Source organism: Brassica rapa, chromosome A02, assembly GCF_000309985.2.
Source record: "Brassica rapa cultivar Chiifu-401-42 chromosome A02, CAAS_Brap_v3.01, whole genome shotgun sequence".
In the NCBI taxonomy this organism is placed as follows: Eukaryota; Viridiplantae; Streptophyta; class Magnoliopsida; order Brassicales; family Brassicaceae; genus Brassica; species Brassica rapa.
Genome location: NC_024796.2, coordinates 737133 through 751972, shown reverse-complemented (window position 1 = coordinate 751972; position 14840 = coordinate 737133). Strand labels below are relative to the sequence as shown.

The following is a 14840-nucleotide window of genomic DNA, read 5'->3' as shown; positions in this document are numbered from 1 at the left end:
CGAACAAGACTGGAGGATCCAACCGCAATCTACTTGTGAAAAAAGTCCACACCTGTTTACTGAAGTTGCAATCAAAGAACAGATGCTGTCTATCTTCATTGTGACCAACACACAGCACACAAGTTGCCGGCACTAACAATCCCCATCTTAAGAGTCTATCTCTTGTTACCATCCTATCTCTTGCTGCCACCCAAGATAAGAATGCATGCTTCGGAATACGACCTGAAAACCAAATCACTTCATGCCAGAATACTTCCAGCATGCACGAAAACAGTCTCTTCCAAGTCTCGCTAGTGGAGAAAGTCTCTGAACCATTATGACCACTAGTGACCCAAACATAAGTATCATCAACCTCTGAATTCAAAATTGGTTGCGCATCGGGCATACTATCTCTGAGCAACATGATGGACGGACTCCTACTTCTACTCCTCTCAAAACACCACCCATCACTTGTTAATGCATCTACCACCCTTGCGTTAATGCTCAATCCAGTAACAACTGGTCCTCTCTCCCCTACTACCTCAATCAGAGGAATGTTAAAGTCTCTGAACCATTATGAACCATTATGTTAAAGTCTCTGAACCATTATGAATCAGTTGTTTCCGTCTGAACGAGTCAAGATTCATTATTATGAGATTCTTTTGCTATGTTTCAGAAATTTTAAGCCCGTGGGATGAAATGGTCAACTTTGGTTTAATCTTCATTTGCACAATTAGATGCAAACGTGGCATTCAATTGTTTTGTGTTTTTGTTTTCACTCTAGCATACAACACGTAAGGTGCATGGTCCAACAAGTAACATCCACTCAACACCTTTCAAATAACTTGCAATATATAGAAATAAATAACCGATTGGAAATATTGCTTTCATGTTTGACAAGTTCAACGTCAACCGAACTAGTTGGGTCAATTTTGTTCCCTAACGTGTCTGTTAAGTTTAAACAATTTAATGTTTATAAGTAAGAATAAAATGGAGATCAAAATTTATTTCAAATAACAACATGTGACTAATCTAATATTCTTTTTCTTTCATGTCATGATCCCACAGTTTTTCTTAATTATTCTGTTTTTTTTTAATATTTAAACGAAAAATAAACTAAATGCATATGTTACTTCGAAAATATTTTTTTTTTAAAGTAGCTTAATTCATGTTTTTCTTGTGCTAAATATTCGATGATGCCCCTTGAATACAAAAAAATTATTATCTATACAAGTCGCAACCAATTTATCAACCAAGATTTGATTTAGTAGAATGGATAGTTGAAAAATACTTTGTAAAAAAACATTTGGGGTCTAGAAAGTGACAATCATAAAAGTTCAACGCAAAAAACGTAATAATCTTAACCAAAAGCACTGAAACTAAAAAGGATTAAAAAAGGCAAATATAGGATTCTTTCACACGAACTTGACTCGCTCCTCACAGTCTCTCTTTCTCTCCATAATTTCCTGCTTTAACTTCTCGCTCTCTCTCTCTCTTCCATGTGGGATGTGGCTATAGTCTTTCACTGCACCTTCCTCGCCACTTTCTCTCCTCTCTTCCGCCAATTTTTTCCTCTCTGACTCCCATCATTTCCTCGAATAATCAATCGGTAAGCTTTCTTCTTCTCCTCTCGCGCTCTTACGCGCTTCCTCGTTTGCAGACGCCTCTTCTGTTTCCATATCTGTTTCTCGATTCGCCGACAATTCCAATTCGAATAGTGATTTCGCGAGGCCGTGTTTACATACTCCAGCTGGAGAATTTATTTAGAAACTCGATTTGGTAGGATTTGGCGATTCTGCGTAGTAGCTCGATTTCATCCAATTTTCAGCTAAATCGATTCATATTGCTTGCGTAAGAGGTGTTTTCTTGATGATTCCACCTCGAGATTTCGAGTTTTTTGATGTGAATCGTTTGTGTGAATGATTGATTCTGCGTTTCCTCACTCGTATTGGTTAACAGATTGTTCGTGATTTTGATTTGGCGATTCTGCGTAACTCGAGCTCTGTAGCTTAGGTTTTCGCCTAATTTCAGCTAAATCGATTCATATTTACGTGCGTAAGAGCTGATTTCAGCTCGAGATTTCAATTTTTTGGATGTGAATCGCTTGTGTGAATGATTGATTATGCGTTTCATTGGTTAACAGATTGTTCATTCGTTGTGTAGGAGACACTGTTGATTGTATTGAGAGAGGATGGTTTCAGAGACTTGGTAGTTGGTAGGATTGGCGATTCTGCGTAATTTGACTTGGTAGTTGGTAGGATTGGTTCTCTTAATGATTTCAGCTCGAGATTTCGAGTTTTTGATGTGAATTGCTTGTGTGAATGATTGATTATGCGTTTCAATGGCTAACAGATTGTTCCTGATCTTGTTCATTCATTGTGTAGGAGACACTGTTGATTATAACGCAGCAGTTTGAGAGAGAGAGAGTTGGTAGGATTGGCGATTCTACGTAACGTTAGCTCTGTAGCTAGATTTCTCCCACTTTCAGCAGAATCGATTCATATTACGTGCGTAAGAGCTGTTTTCTTGATGATTCCACTTTTGATGTGAATGATTGATTCTGCGTTTCCTCACTTGTATTGGTTAACAGATTGTTCATTCATTGTGTAGGAGAGACACTGTTGATTGTTACGCATCAGCTTGAGAGAGAGAGAGGATGGTTTCAGAGACTTGGTTTCGTAACCTGTGGAAATTCCCAAAGAAAAACGAAGGTCATAAAGAGAAGGATGTGCTTGGAGTGTTAGCCTTCGAGGTCGCTAGTCTACTCTCGAAACTCGTTCATCTATGGCAATCCCTGAGCGATAAGAACGTCACGAGGCGCAGACAAGAGATCACGCGTTCCGCGGGTATAAAGAAGCTAGTTTCAGATGACGATGACTTCATCGTGAGGCTGATACGCGACGAGATGATGGAGAACGTTGAGAACGTAGCGAAAGCTGTGGCTAGGCTCGCTGTAAAATGCAACGATCCCAAGTTGAAGAGCTTCGAGAGTTGTTTCGGTGAGATGATGAAGACGGGAGCTGATCCTTATGGGTGGCAGTTTGGGTGGAAGAAAATGGATAGAAAGGTTAAGAGGATGGAGCGTTTTATCTCGTCTAATGCTAGTCTTTACCAGGAGACTGAGATTCTGACGGAGCTTGAGCAGAGTCTCAAGAGAAGGCAGAGCAATGAATCTGCAACCGATAATATAGTGGAGTACAGGAAAAAAGTCACGTGGAAGAAACATGAAGTGAAGAATCTAAGGGAGGTGTCTCTTTGGAACCGTACTTATGACTACACCGTCCTTCTCTTGGTGAGATCGATCTTCACAATCTTGACTAGGACTAAACATGTTTTCGGCATTAGTTACAGAGCAGAGGCTAGCGATGTTAGCTCTGCGGATTCTGATTTCATTGCTCGCGGCCACTCTGTTTCCACTGTTTTGACGCATCAGTCCGAGACCACCCGTCCTCCTAGATTTGCTTCTGGTCCTCTTGGGAGATTCACAGGTCCAGCGTCAGGCTCAGCTGCTACAAAGTCCACGAAGATGGGTGATTTCCTCTCGGGCTCACTCACTACCCAGTCCCCTAAGTCAGGTCCTCTTGCTCCAGAAAAGAACAAACGTTTCAAGTTTTACTCGGGTCCTCTCGGGAAGTTCACATCCAAGTCAGGACCGCTTATGGGAATGGGCAAACACAACAAGAAGACGGTGGTGCAGACACCGGAAAGGCCTTCGGTCTCCTCAGCGAAAAAGCAGTCGAAACCCAACCGTTTAACACAGGTTGGTCCCTTTAAAGGCTGCATGGTGTCTCAAGACGGTATCACTCCTCTCAGCACTAGGACCCAGAACGGAGCTAGGCATAGTAGCGCAGAGCATCATCAGATTCTCGAAGGAAGTTCCAACACTGTCCACGTTGAAAGACCCAAGTTGTCAGATGCTGCTCCTAACACCCTCGGCGCCGCTTGCTTAGCGTTACACTACGCTAATGTCATCATCGTGATAGAAAGATTCGTTGCATCTCCTCACTTGATAGGCGACGACGCGAGAGACGACCTTTACAACATGTTACCAGCTAGCGTGAGAAAATCGCTGAGAGAGAGGCTAAAGCCCTACTCGAAAAACTTGAGCTCTTCCGCGGTTTATGATCCGGGGCTAGCGAAAGAGTGGACAGACGCAATGGCGGGTATCTTGGAATGGTTGGGTCCGTTAGCTCACAACATGATAAAATGGCAGTCCGAGAGGAGTTACGAGAACCAGAGCTTGGTTTCGAGGACGCACATAGTTCTTGCCCAAACTCTCTTCTTTGCGAACCAGCAGAAAACAGAAACCATCATCACGGAGCTTCTTGTCGGGCTCAACTATGTCTGGAGATATGGCAGAGAGCTTAACGCCAAGGCTCTTCAAGAGTGTACTAGTAGTCAAACACTTGAGAAATGTTTAGACACGGATAACTACTGAAGCTCTCCTAGACTATATTTTTTACCTAAACTGGCATTGGAACTCAACCAAACCGTGCAGCTTGGACCAAACCCGAGGACGAAAAGCTGTTACGTTGCTAGATTACCACGAGAGGTATTATGATGTGAGCGTCTCTTTTCTCTTTATCTCCTTTACTATTCTGACTTGTAGTAGGATGTGATGATGCATTGTATATTGTTTCTACGAGATTTTATTGTGGTTGAGATGATACATACTACTGCTGCATATACGTATGTGCCAAGGTTGTTTTTGATTATTGTAAAATCCAGTGGTGATGATACAGAAGAATCCTTGATTTGGGGATTTTAAGTTCCGAGTTGTTCAAGTTATGTCTGTATTATTATAACTCGTGCTTGTTGTTCTCTCGGTCAGAGTTTATTCGTATGGTGATGTCACTGGTGTGGGTTCTTCATAGAACCAATTCGTAAGTCGCAAATCTCAAAATTCTGTTACGTATACGGTTACACCATTAATAAACTTGTATATTGCATACAATACTAATGCGTATGATGCTTCCCTTTTACGATCATAAATATACAAATGGTTCATCATACACATACAAATACAAATTCAGTTTTGAAATTCATTTTGAGATATTATAATACGATTTTTAAAATTATATATATATATCTAATTTATAATTAAAACATTGTTATTATTATTTTTTTGTACAGAGAGTACATAAATTGAGTTCAAATAAGAATTCTTCAGTTCATTATCCAATTTTTTTCTTGCTGAAATTTTAATTATCCAAAATTGCACTCAAGTTTTCCATTAGATCATCTCCGATGTATTTTGCTATTTTCACCTCTAAAATAGGGAAACTCTATAATAGATGTGAGATATACTCTAATGTATTTTCCTAAAATAGTAATCTCTAAAATATAGAATAAAAAAATAGAGGAATGCTATTTCTTCCTCTATAAATAGAGAAAAAAATAGAAATCTCTATTACAGATGAATAAATAAAGGTGGGTTGAAGCAATTTTATTTCTAAATGCTATTATAGAGGTGAAAATAACAATGGATTGGAGATGCAGTACTTTTATCAACAAAATCTGTTTAAAATAGGTAAGAAAGCCCATTATTAATCAAACAAACAAAAACAAGTCTAAAACGCAAAGCGTTGGCCGTACGGAAGAAACTACGCCGTATTCGAGAGTCTCATTGTCTTCGCAGCGAAACAAAAGGCAGCGTGCGAAATCCGTCGTTTCCCACCGTTAAGAGGCAGAGAAAGAGAAAGGCGAAGCCTCGTCACCGTTTAGATGACGGCGCCGAGAAACTCCTCTAGGCGATTACGATCGCTGCGATATTCGTCGGAGAAGATGGAAGGTACCGGAAGCTGGGACGTGCTTGAATGGACCAAACTCGATGTATTCCTCTCTTTAACTTTTTCAATCATGTTGCTCATCTTGTTTATTTGGATATTGATTAGGGCTAATCGATTGACGCCTAATGTTTAATTATTATTTTCTCTTTTCAGCAAGCTTCTTGGTCAAGCTCGTACTCAAACTTGGATTGCTTGCTGGATTCTGAGAGGATCACCTTCGAGGTAGTTAGGCGGTTTATATAAGATTATTGTATTGCAGAGAGTCTTTGTGTGTGTGTTTGTTGAAAAAATTATTTATATTCTTGTTATGGCTGTTGATTACAGTGTTGTGGAGTTATACTCATAAACACCAATGAAGCAGGGACCCTCTTACTCACAAATTTCCGTATTCTGTTTTTGGTATGGCTTGTCTTTCTTCTTTGTGTCTTGTAATGTTTTAAAATGGTGCATCACATCAATCAATCCTTTTTTTCTCTTTGTGAAGAGGGAAGGAACCAGAGATCCTCTTCCACTTGGTACAATTCCACTGGTGGCTATTGAGAAGTTTAACAAAACGGTCTGTTTTTAGTTATTAGTATGTTTTGAGTTTAATCCTAGTGAAGATGGGCTTTAATTTGTTTGTTCTGTGTCGTTGGGTGATGTTTTTAGGTGCAGAAAGTTCAATCAAACAGACATCAGTCCACCAAGAATCCACCAAAACGTCTTTTACAGGTCACTGGTATGTTTCCGTGTGTTACCATTTGCTAAAACTGATTCCTGTAGTCTTGTTTTATCAGGTTTATTCGCCTTATATTAAAATTCACTCTGATATTTTGCTCTGTTTCTTCCCCCTCTGTTGTTTCTTAACCAATACCACTATACTAATACTGGTTGAGAGATTTTGTTATCTGATACCGTCTTTATGTTAGTTTTGAAACTATTCTTGTGAATCATGTGCATTTTGCAGGCAAAGATATGAGGATAATTGTCTATGGTTTTCCCCCTGGAACCAAGCAGGTGAAACTTTGACTCTCGTTTTCTGCATTTCCTTTTGAAGCCTATATGGTCCTATTTGATTATATTGGTATAATTTTGCAGAGACGTTCTCTAGTTGATGCACTATTGAGGTGTAGCAATCTAGAGAGAGTATGGGATCTTTATGCTTTTACATGCGGGCCTTCCAAATTCGGTAACAAAAACCCAAAGGAAAGATTGCTTAACGAGTATTTTCGACTTCTCGGAAAAGGTTCATTGCGAGCGTCAATGAATATGATTAAAGACGGTTCATTCTCAGTTTCCAATGACTGTTGGCGGATAACTGACTTGAACTCGAATTATAACTTGTGTCCGACTTATCCATTTGCTTTGATGGTTCCAAAATCCATTAGGTAGGACATTGATTTAAACTATCTTCCTGGAAAGTATAGTTTTGAACTAAAATGACCGCATGTTTTATGTCAGTGATGAAGAGCTGACCCAAGCGTCTACTTTCCGGGCAAAAAGTCGCCTGCCCGTGATCTCGTGGTGCCATCCAGGTAGAAATGCAGCTGTTCTGTTGCTTCCATTTGAATTTTGTTCGTATAGCTTCCGCATTTACACATGTTTCTTTCTTTAATTGCAGGAACTGGAGCTGTGATTGCTCGCTCTTCACAACCTTTAGTTGGTCTGATGATGAACATGAGGAGGTACATAGAAGTTTCGGTTTCATGGCCAGAATTGTCATGATAATTGAGTTTCTTATTTTGAATCTCAAAGTGCTTGAAGTGATGGATTCTGAAGTTTCTTATGTTTTACTCTTTTTCAACAGTAACTTTGATGAAAAACTTGTTGCTTCATTCTGCACTCAGTTAGCTGGTCACAAGGGAGCACCACAGTGAGCTTCCTATGTTTTTTCTCATGTGGTTAAAGTTAACATTTGGATTTACTATTGATCTCCTTTATATCATCTATAAGCCCATGACACTTCCTTGTGCTTGCATTTCTTGTATGGTTTTGTGTTTGCTGAAAAAGAGTGCTAGTAAAAAATATAAATTGCATATGCATATAACTGTTGGCCCAATTGAGCGTGGGATGATTTCTAAAATATTTAGAAAGGTCTATTTGTGTAGGATAAAATAATAGTCTGTTGGTTCATATCTTCCTTCTATATGGTTGAATGCTGCTATTTTGTTATAAAAAATGCACTTACTCTCGTTTTGTTTTTATGTCATAGGAAGCTTTACATCGCAGATGCAAGACCTAGGAAAAATGCGTTAGCAAATGGAGCAATGGGAGGAGGCTCAGAATCATCTTCAAATTATTTGCAATCTGAAGTATGACCTGGTTTGAAGCTCAATATTTTTGTCGTCGTGAACTGCTTGTTCTTACTGACACTGTTTCTCTTCAGATTGTGTTCTTTGGGATAGACAACATACATGCAATGAGAGAGAGCTTTTCCCGCCTTAGGGATTATTTAGATATGCACGGTACAACATCATCCGATGGGACGTCATCATTCTTGGTAAGTAACTTCAAGGGAATAACATTTAGGTGGTTCAACTAAATCAAATATGCTTCTATTGTATTAAGCTTAAAGCATGTTGACATGATCTTACATCAACGTTCAAATGAATGTTTGGAACCATAATCCCTCTTCCGTTTCTAAAGGTGGAGATATCTGTTTATTTGAAATTTATAGAGACATGGTGGCTGGACTTGGGGTGGAGGTAATCTTAGTAGTATGTCTGCTTCAGTATCCTTGCTTGGAGAAAGTGGTTGGTTGAGCCACATCCAGAGCATCTTAGCTGGTGTGGCTTGGATTGCTGCACGTGTTGCTATGGAGTCAGCATCAGTTCTTGTGCACTGCAGGTTAGCTAACTTAAGGCCACTGATCTGTTTTACTAGGCTGTACCAATGTTTATATGTGTTAAGAGTAAGACAAATATGCATCTGTCTCAAGCAGAATTATCCTTATATCCCGAGTTGTTGTAATATTTTTGTGCAGTGATGGATGGGACAGAACAACTCAGCTGGTTTCTCTTGCATGCTTATTGCTTGATCCATACTATAGAACATTTGCTGGGTTTCAGGTATACATCATGCTCTAATTTGGGTTTTCTGGATTAGTTTTCTCGTTGTGGTTGAATTTTTTTTATAGATTTCTAGTTTAGGATTTTAACTTGATATTGTCGGTGTTTCTCATTGAATACTATATAGCGAATGCTAACATTTCAGACGTTCTTACCAGCTAATTCACCTGCATAAACTGCCTTTCTTAGATTTTTGTTTGATCCACCATTGTCTTACTTAATCTTTTCTCCTGTTCTGACTTCGCATCAGGCTCTTGTCGAAAAGGATTGGTTAGCATTCGGTCACCCATTTTCAGATCGTATAGGAATGCCCAACGTTGCTGGATCTGGTAGTTTTGAGCTACCAATTCAATCTTCTTCCGCTAGTAGTTTCCCTTCATCTCCAGTGCGGCAAACTTCAGGATCAGCAGCTACTCAATCGCCTGGCTCTTCGCATGGCCTGAACAACTATTCTCCTATATTTTTGCAGGTATGCAGCTCTTACTTGCATTTATATATTCTTTTTGGTATGGCAGATCTACTAACAACAGTTGAATATGTTTGCAGTGGGTTGATTGCGTTTCACAGCTAATGCGGATGTATCCTTGTGCTTTCGAGTTTTCTCCGGTAAGTATAAAGACTGTTTGCAGATGTATGATAGTGTCATGATAAACTTTTCTGCTAAAGCTATTCTCTGCCCTTTCAGACTTTCCTGGTAGATTTCACGGACTGCTTGCTTTCATGTCGTTTTGGAAACTTCTTGTGCAACAGGTAACCTCTTAAAACTTATTTCAGTAGTTTAGTTGTAAAGTTAGAAGTTCATCATATGTAAGATTATTGTTGGAGAAATGCTGTATATTTGAAAGTTCTGTGGTTAAACAGTAAGTGACCGTGAGACCACTTTAGTATATATATTTACTCTTTCATGATGATTACAGTGAAAAGGAGAGGCAAGAATGTAGGATTACTGAATCCAGCGGATGCCTATGGGCTTACTTAACTGATTTGCGTTCCTTTGGTGGAACTTCTCATGCACATTGCAACCCGCTTTATGATCCTTCAAGATATAACGGCGCATTGTTACCTCCTGCTGCAGCTCTAGCCCCGACTCTCTGGCCCCAGTTCCACCTTCGCTGGGCCTGCCCTGTGGAACCGGATGCTTCGGAAACTGAGGTTCAGTGTAGAGCCATGTCCGTTAAGCATTTAGAGATGAAAAAGGTAATGTGGTCTTTAACATGCTACTATGATCAGGGTCTGATTGCTTCTTGTGTTGGAAAAAATTGGAACAGGGGAAAGAAGAAGCAGAGAGGAAGGTAGATGCTTTATCCTCTACGGTGGAGTCACTGAGCGAAGAGTTGCGCAAAGAAAGGAATATAAGTCGTGCAGCTAAAGAATCAGCAAAGAGAGCTATCAAAGAGCGCGGTGTCATATCGAGAGCCGTGCAGTCACTAGGATGCAAGGTGAACTTCACAAGGAGCGGAGACTGCACAGTTGAAGTAGAAGACGGGCCGCAGAAATGTTCTCACTCAATTCCCCATGATGTCTCGGAATCTATCTCATCATCAGTGAGTGAAGACAAAGTTTGCGAAGCGTTGTTGTGTCCGTTGCGTGCCAGAGAAGGAACTTGTCGATGGCCTGATGCGGGTTGTTGTGCTCAGAACGGGAGCCAGTTTGTTGGGTTGAAAGCAAACTTCGAGGCGTTTGAGAAACTCTCCATCTACGATAGCTACTTCACAGCTGAATGAGAGTCAGTCTACTACACGTCTCACTAGATTGACCCTAGTTCAACGACTTGTGTGTAGTTTTTTTTTGACAGAGTAAAAGCATAGCAACAGCAAAGAGGAGCATAGTAATCTCGGGAACTAACTTCTTGTATAGCAATGCGATCATGTGTAGCTTCATTGAGAAAGTTAGATTATCTGATTCTTGTTTTGGTTGGTTGATAATGACCATTAAGTATATGGTTTGATTAGTGACCTTTTTATTTTGTTTTGTGGATTTTTTTTCGAATTTGTATGTTTTCTATTGATGAACAGATTATTTACTTTGAATGTGTGGGGGCTGTGGCTACGGACCACGCGACAAGGCCATGGGTCACGTGATCGTGTTGTCGTGTGCCAGAAAATGGGGTCATCCAACATGGTGTGAACATTAACCCAAAAATCACATCTTATCCAAACGCTTGTGGTTATCAATCGATTTCAAGAAAGTAAAAATGTAAAAGATGGTTAGAAGGTTAGACGTAAGGAGTGATCGATGCATTAAATATCGCATTTATATGAGACGCGTTAATTTGCGGCAACATCGCATAGAACATGTTGTATACTCTTTTAATTTATTTTATTTCGGCACGTTTGTATACTCTTTAGTTACATACGTAGTTGGCTTGGACCCTATTTTGCAATTTTTTTGTCAAACATTTACATCACAGTATTATGATATAAGGATGACAAAACTCGTCACAGCCTAGAGTTGAAGACTAATCTATATAAGGGTAATGAGACATTACTTTTTAGTTTTAAAGTGTATATCATCACAACTAATTGAAATAAATATGTGGATATACCTCATCTGATTGATAGGATAAGCAAGATTGGGTATGTATATTGTATAGTATCCAAGTTTGAGAGAACAACTTAACTACGTAAAGGTTGATATATGGAACATATAATTAATGACCATTCAAAAATTAAAGCATCAGAGATCGTGGACATACATGTCGCATGGGGTTCACTGACAGATGAATGCTACTTTCTTTTACCCATTAACCACTAGACATTCAAGCATGGTGATTTGATGTTACAAACTTACAACCTCTAAAAACCTCCAGTAATTATTTAATTCTTTGTCGAATTTCAATCTCGAACCCAACGAAGTACATATGTGAGTTTTAATTTTATGTCACCAAACATAGTTATTATGTTGGTTGGGTTGTTGTAAGGATTATATATGGGTTCTCTTATCTTTTGAGTTTAAATAAGTGACCAGGCGATAGGTATTTATGTATATATCATCGTCGCGTAACTAACTTATGGTAGTAGTTATAAGACGACTTAAACATCACATTCAAATGTATTTGATGATACATTGATACGCATGTTATCATTTTCACAATGATTGTTTATGCTTTAGTTGACACACAACATCAACCAACATGAGATTGGGACTGGGATTGCATGCGGAGACTGGTTCGAATTCTTTTATTGTGGTTCATCAATGGTGATTATTTTAATGTCTTGGATGGTAAAAGTATTCGACAATCTATAAATTTAAAAACTAGCCCTCGTTTTGAACCATGTGTGAAATAGATACATTGAACCATTGCACACACACAATGGCTTGAACTTATTATAACAACCCATTTTGGTATATAAATTGGCAAATTGCAGTTTTTTTTTGTTTTTAGAGTGATGTAAAATTTTCTTAGAAATTAGTAACCTATATTTTTTGACCAAAAAAAATATTAACGTTTCATTAAAAAATATTTTTTTTTTAATATTTAAAATATTATATTTCTAATTTTGTAAACAAAAACCAACCATTATAAAAATAAACCACTGAAACTTATCTATCAATCTTACCAAAACAAGTTGGTCACAAGAAATAGAAATATATATACGTAATTTTTTAAAATTAATTTAAATCATACTAAATTTTCTTTTAACTATATTTAAATTTTAAAAAAAAGTAGTTGGTGGAGGAGTTATAATTCCATGACAAAGGTAATTTAAGACAAAAGCTCACTATGTCACTTAACTCTATAAAATCCGTACACTTCCTACAACTTTGACACAACTTGGAAACGTAAAAAACACAATACACTCTCTCTCTCTCTCACTCTCTCCCATGGAGCTCTTTTCACTCCCTTCTCTGTTCCTTCTCTCCACACTCTTCGTCTTCTACATCTCCAAGTTTCTCAACAAAAGAAGCCAAAGAAACTGTTACATGCTTCACTACGAGTGCTTCAAGGGCAAAGACGAGAGAAAACTCGACACCGAGACGTGCGCCAAGGTCGTTGAACGAAACAAGCACTTAGGTCTCGAAGAGTACAGGTTCCTTCTACGCACGATGGCTAGCTCAGGGATCGGAGAAGAAACCTATGGCCCGATAAACGTCCTCCAAGGCAGGGAAGCCTCTCCTACTCTCCTCGACGCTTACTCCGAGATGGACGAGATCATGTTCGAAACCCTAGACAAGCTTTTCCACAAGACAAAAGGCTTTGTCTCTCCTTCCGACATAGACATTCTCGTCGTCAACGTCTCTCTCTTCGCTCCGTCTCCTTCTCTGACCTCGCGCGTCATCAACAGATACAAGATGAGAGAAGACATCAAATCCTTTAACCTCTCGGGGCTAGGGTGTAGCGCGAGCGTTATATCGATAGATATAGTGCAACGCATTTTCGAAACGCGGGAAAACGCGTTTGCGCTCGTGGTGAGCACCGAGACGATGGGTCCTCACTGGTATTGCGGTAAAGATAGGTCGATGATGTTGTCAAACTGTTTATTCCGTGCTGGAGGAAGCTCTGTGCTGTTAACCAACGCGGCTAGGTTCAAGAACAGGGCTCTGATGAAGCTAGTGACTGTGGCACGTGCCCACGTAGGGGCTGAAGACGAGGCTTACTCGTGCTGCATGCAGATGGAGGACAAAGATGGCCACCCAGGGTTCCTCCTAACGAAGTACCTTAAAAAAGCAGCTTCTCGTGCCCTAACCAAGAACCTCCAAGTCCTCCTGCCAAGAGTCTTGCCAGTCAAGGAACTGATCCGCTACGCGATAGTACGTGCGATTAAACGAAGAACCACCACAAAAAGAGAGTCTACGAGCTCGGGGATAGGTCTAGACTTGAAGACAGGGCTGCAGCATTTTTGTATTCACCCTGGAGGAAGAGCTATTATCGAAGGGGTCGGAACAAGCTTAGGGCTCACGGAGTTTGATATTGAGCCGTCGAGAATGGCGCTTCATAGGTTCGGTAATACATCCTCTGGTGGTTTGTGGTATGTTCTTGGTTATATGGAAGCTAAGAAGAGGTTAAAGAAAGGTGACAAGATACTAATGATGAGTATGGGAGCTGGGTTCGAGTCTAACAACTGTGTTTGGGAGGTTCTTAAGAATCTTGATGGTAAAAATGTTTGGGAAGATTCCATGGATCGATATCCTGAACTGTCCAAGATCCCTAACCCGTTCGTTGAGAAGTATGACTGGATCAATGATGATACCATGAGCTTTATTCGTGTTTGATCCATAACAAGTAAGCAATGAGGAAAATAAGATCGAAAAATATCTTTTTCCAATATATTTGTATGAAATATTGTGTGTTTGAAGTTTGTATTATTTGTAATGTTTAGACCGACAAGTTGCTATATTCGACTACTTTTCTACTCTTTTCCCCGTTTTGAATTTAATATAAAAGTAATAATCGACAAGTATACTCGCAGTTATTACTATTTCTTTCCATGAATTTTAATTTTTTTATTAAATTTATAAATAAATTTATTGAAGATTTGACTAGATAGTGACCAATAATTGGTGTAGAGGTAGATCTTTTGAACAGTGTCGAACAGATTTGTATATTTATAGTTGTTTGCATTTACTTTTTGACAGATTTGCATTGGTGTGGTTTACCCATTTATGAGTAAGAGCGAGCAATAAATTTCATGTGTTCAGTTTATAGACATGTCTTGTATTTGTATATTTATTTACACATATATAGATGGGTGAAATGTCAAACTCTCTGACATTACCTTTGAATGCATATTCAGTATCATTGTTAGATAGGGGAGCCTTATTTACATTTTTGTTGTTGTTTCAAACTTCAAAGACTGGAGCCTTACATGAAAATAGAAAATTGTGGTCCAATGAGTCTATAATATTAGTGGAAACATGGGAGACAATAGTATGGTTGCTCTTATACTAAAAAAGAATTTTAAAAGAGAATGTTACATTATTTTAACAAATATAATAGCTCCTGCTATTTATAAATCGCTTTACAAACAATAGATTCGTGGTTTCTTAAAATGTTTTACTAAAACTCCCACACGATTCTGTTTAC

General features: G+C 39.0%; 3 protein-coding genes across 17 annotated transcripts; all 3 read left to right on the top strand.

Moving 5' to 3' along the window:
* The first annotated feature begins 1374 nt into the window (after positions 1-1374).
* On the top strand, positions 1375-4801 carry LOC103850552. Of its 13 annotated transcripts, XM_018656825.2 has the most exons (5): positions 1418-1588; positions 1939-2030; positions 2143-2233; positions 2364-2486; positions 2590-4801. In XM_018656825.2, exon 5 carries the CDS (start codon positions 2636-2638, stop codon positions 4415-4417), a length of 1782 nt encoding a protein of 593 aa, XP_018512341.1. In that variant the 5' UTR covers positions 1418-1588; positions 1939-2030; positions 2143-2233; positions 2364-2486; positions 2590-2635; the 3' UTR covers positions 4418-4801. The 13 variants fall into 13 exon arrangements, with proteins under 13 accessions (XP_009125568.1, XP_033140865.1, XP_009125570.1 ...); XM_033284973.1 differs by lacking the exon at positions 1939-2030 and having other exon boundaries at positions 1393-1588; positions 2570-4801; XM_009127321.3 differs by lacking the exon at positions 1939-2030 and having other exon boundaries at positions 1393-1588; positions 2364-2490.
* Positions 4802-5516: 715 nt separating this feature from the next.
* On the top strand, positions 5517-10804 carry LOC103850551 (phosphatidylinositol-3-phosphatase myotubularin-2). 3 transcript variants are annotated; one of them, XM_033284964.1, is made up of 19 exons: positions 5518-5811; positions 5922-5990; positions 6093-6167; positions 6253-6324; positions 6423-6486; positions 6715-6764; positions 6846-7135; positions 7209-7282; positions 7369-7432; positions 7555-7620; positions 7960-8059; positions 8134-8247; positions 8425-8594; positions 8731-8815; positions 9066-9284; positions 9362-9421; positions 9501-9565; positions 9733-10012; positions 10084-10804. In XM_033284964.1, the coding sequence occupies exons 1-19, from the start codon at positions 5704-5706 to the stop codon at positions 10537-10539; spliced, it is 2481 nt and encodes an 826-aa protein (XP_033140855.1). In that variant the 5' UTR covers positions 5518-5703; the 3' UTR covers positions 10540-10804. The 3 variants fall into 3 exon arrangements, with proteins under 3 accessions (XP_033140856.1, XP_033140855.1, XP_009125564.1); XM_009127316.3 differs by having other exon boundaries at positions 5519-5811; positions 6417-6486; XM_033284965.1 differs by lacking the exon at positions 7555-7620 and having other exon boundaries at positions 5517-5811; positions 6417-6486.
* Positions 10805-11088: 284 nt separating this feature from the next.
* Positions 11089-14211, top strand: LOC103850550 (3-ketoacyl-CoA synthase 19). The gene has a single exon (XM_009127315.3). It carries the CDS (start codon positions 12641-12643, stop codon positions 14027-14029), a length of 1389 nt encoding a protein of 462 aa, XP_009125563.2. The 5' UTR covers positions 11089-12640; the 3' UTR covers positions 14030-14211.
* Positions 14212-14840: the final 629 nt, after the last annotated feature.

Excerpts from the sequence above, each read along its gene's own strand:
- LOC103850551 (XM_009127316.3), top strand. The coding sequence starts at position 5,704 with ATGACGGCGCCGAGAAACTCCTCTAGGCGATTACGATCGCTGCGATAT. Across the intron at positions 5,991-6,092 it reads CTGAGAGGATCACCTTCGAG|TGTTGTGGAGTTATACTCAT; the intron begins GTAGTTAGGCGG and ends TGTTGATTACAG. Across the intron at positions 6,325-6,416 it reads TTGAGAAGTTTAACAAAACG|GTGCAGAAAGTTCAATCAAA; the intron begins GTCTGTTTTTAG and ends TGATGTTTTTAG.
- LOC103850552 (XM_009127320.3), top strand. The coding sequence starts at position 2,636 with ATGGTTTCAGAGACTTGGTTTCGTAACCTGTGGAAATTCCCAAAGAAA.
- LOC103850550 (XM_009127315.3), top strand. The coding sequence starts at position 12,641 with ATGGAGCTCTTTTCACTCCCTTCTCTGTTCCTTCTCTCCACACTCTTC.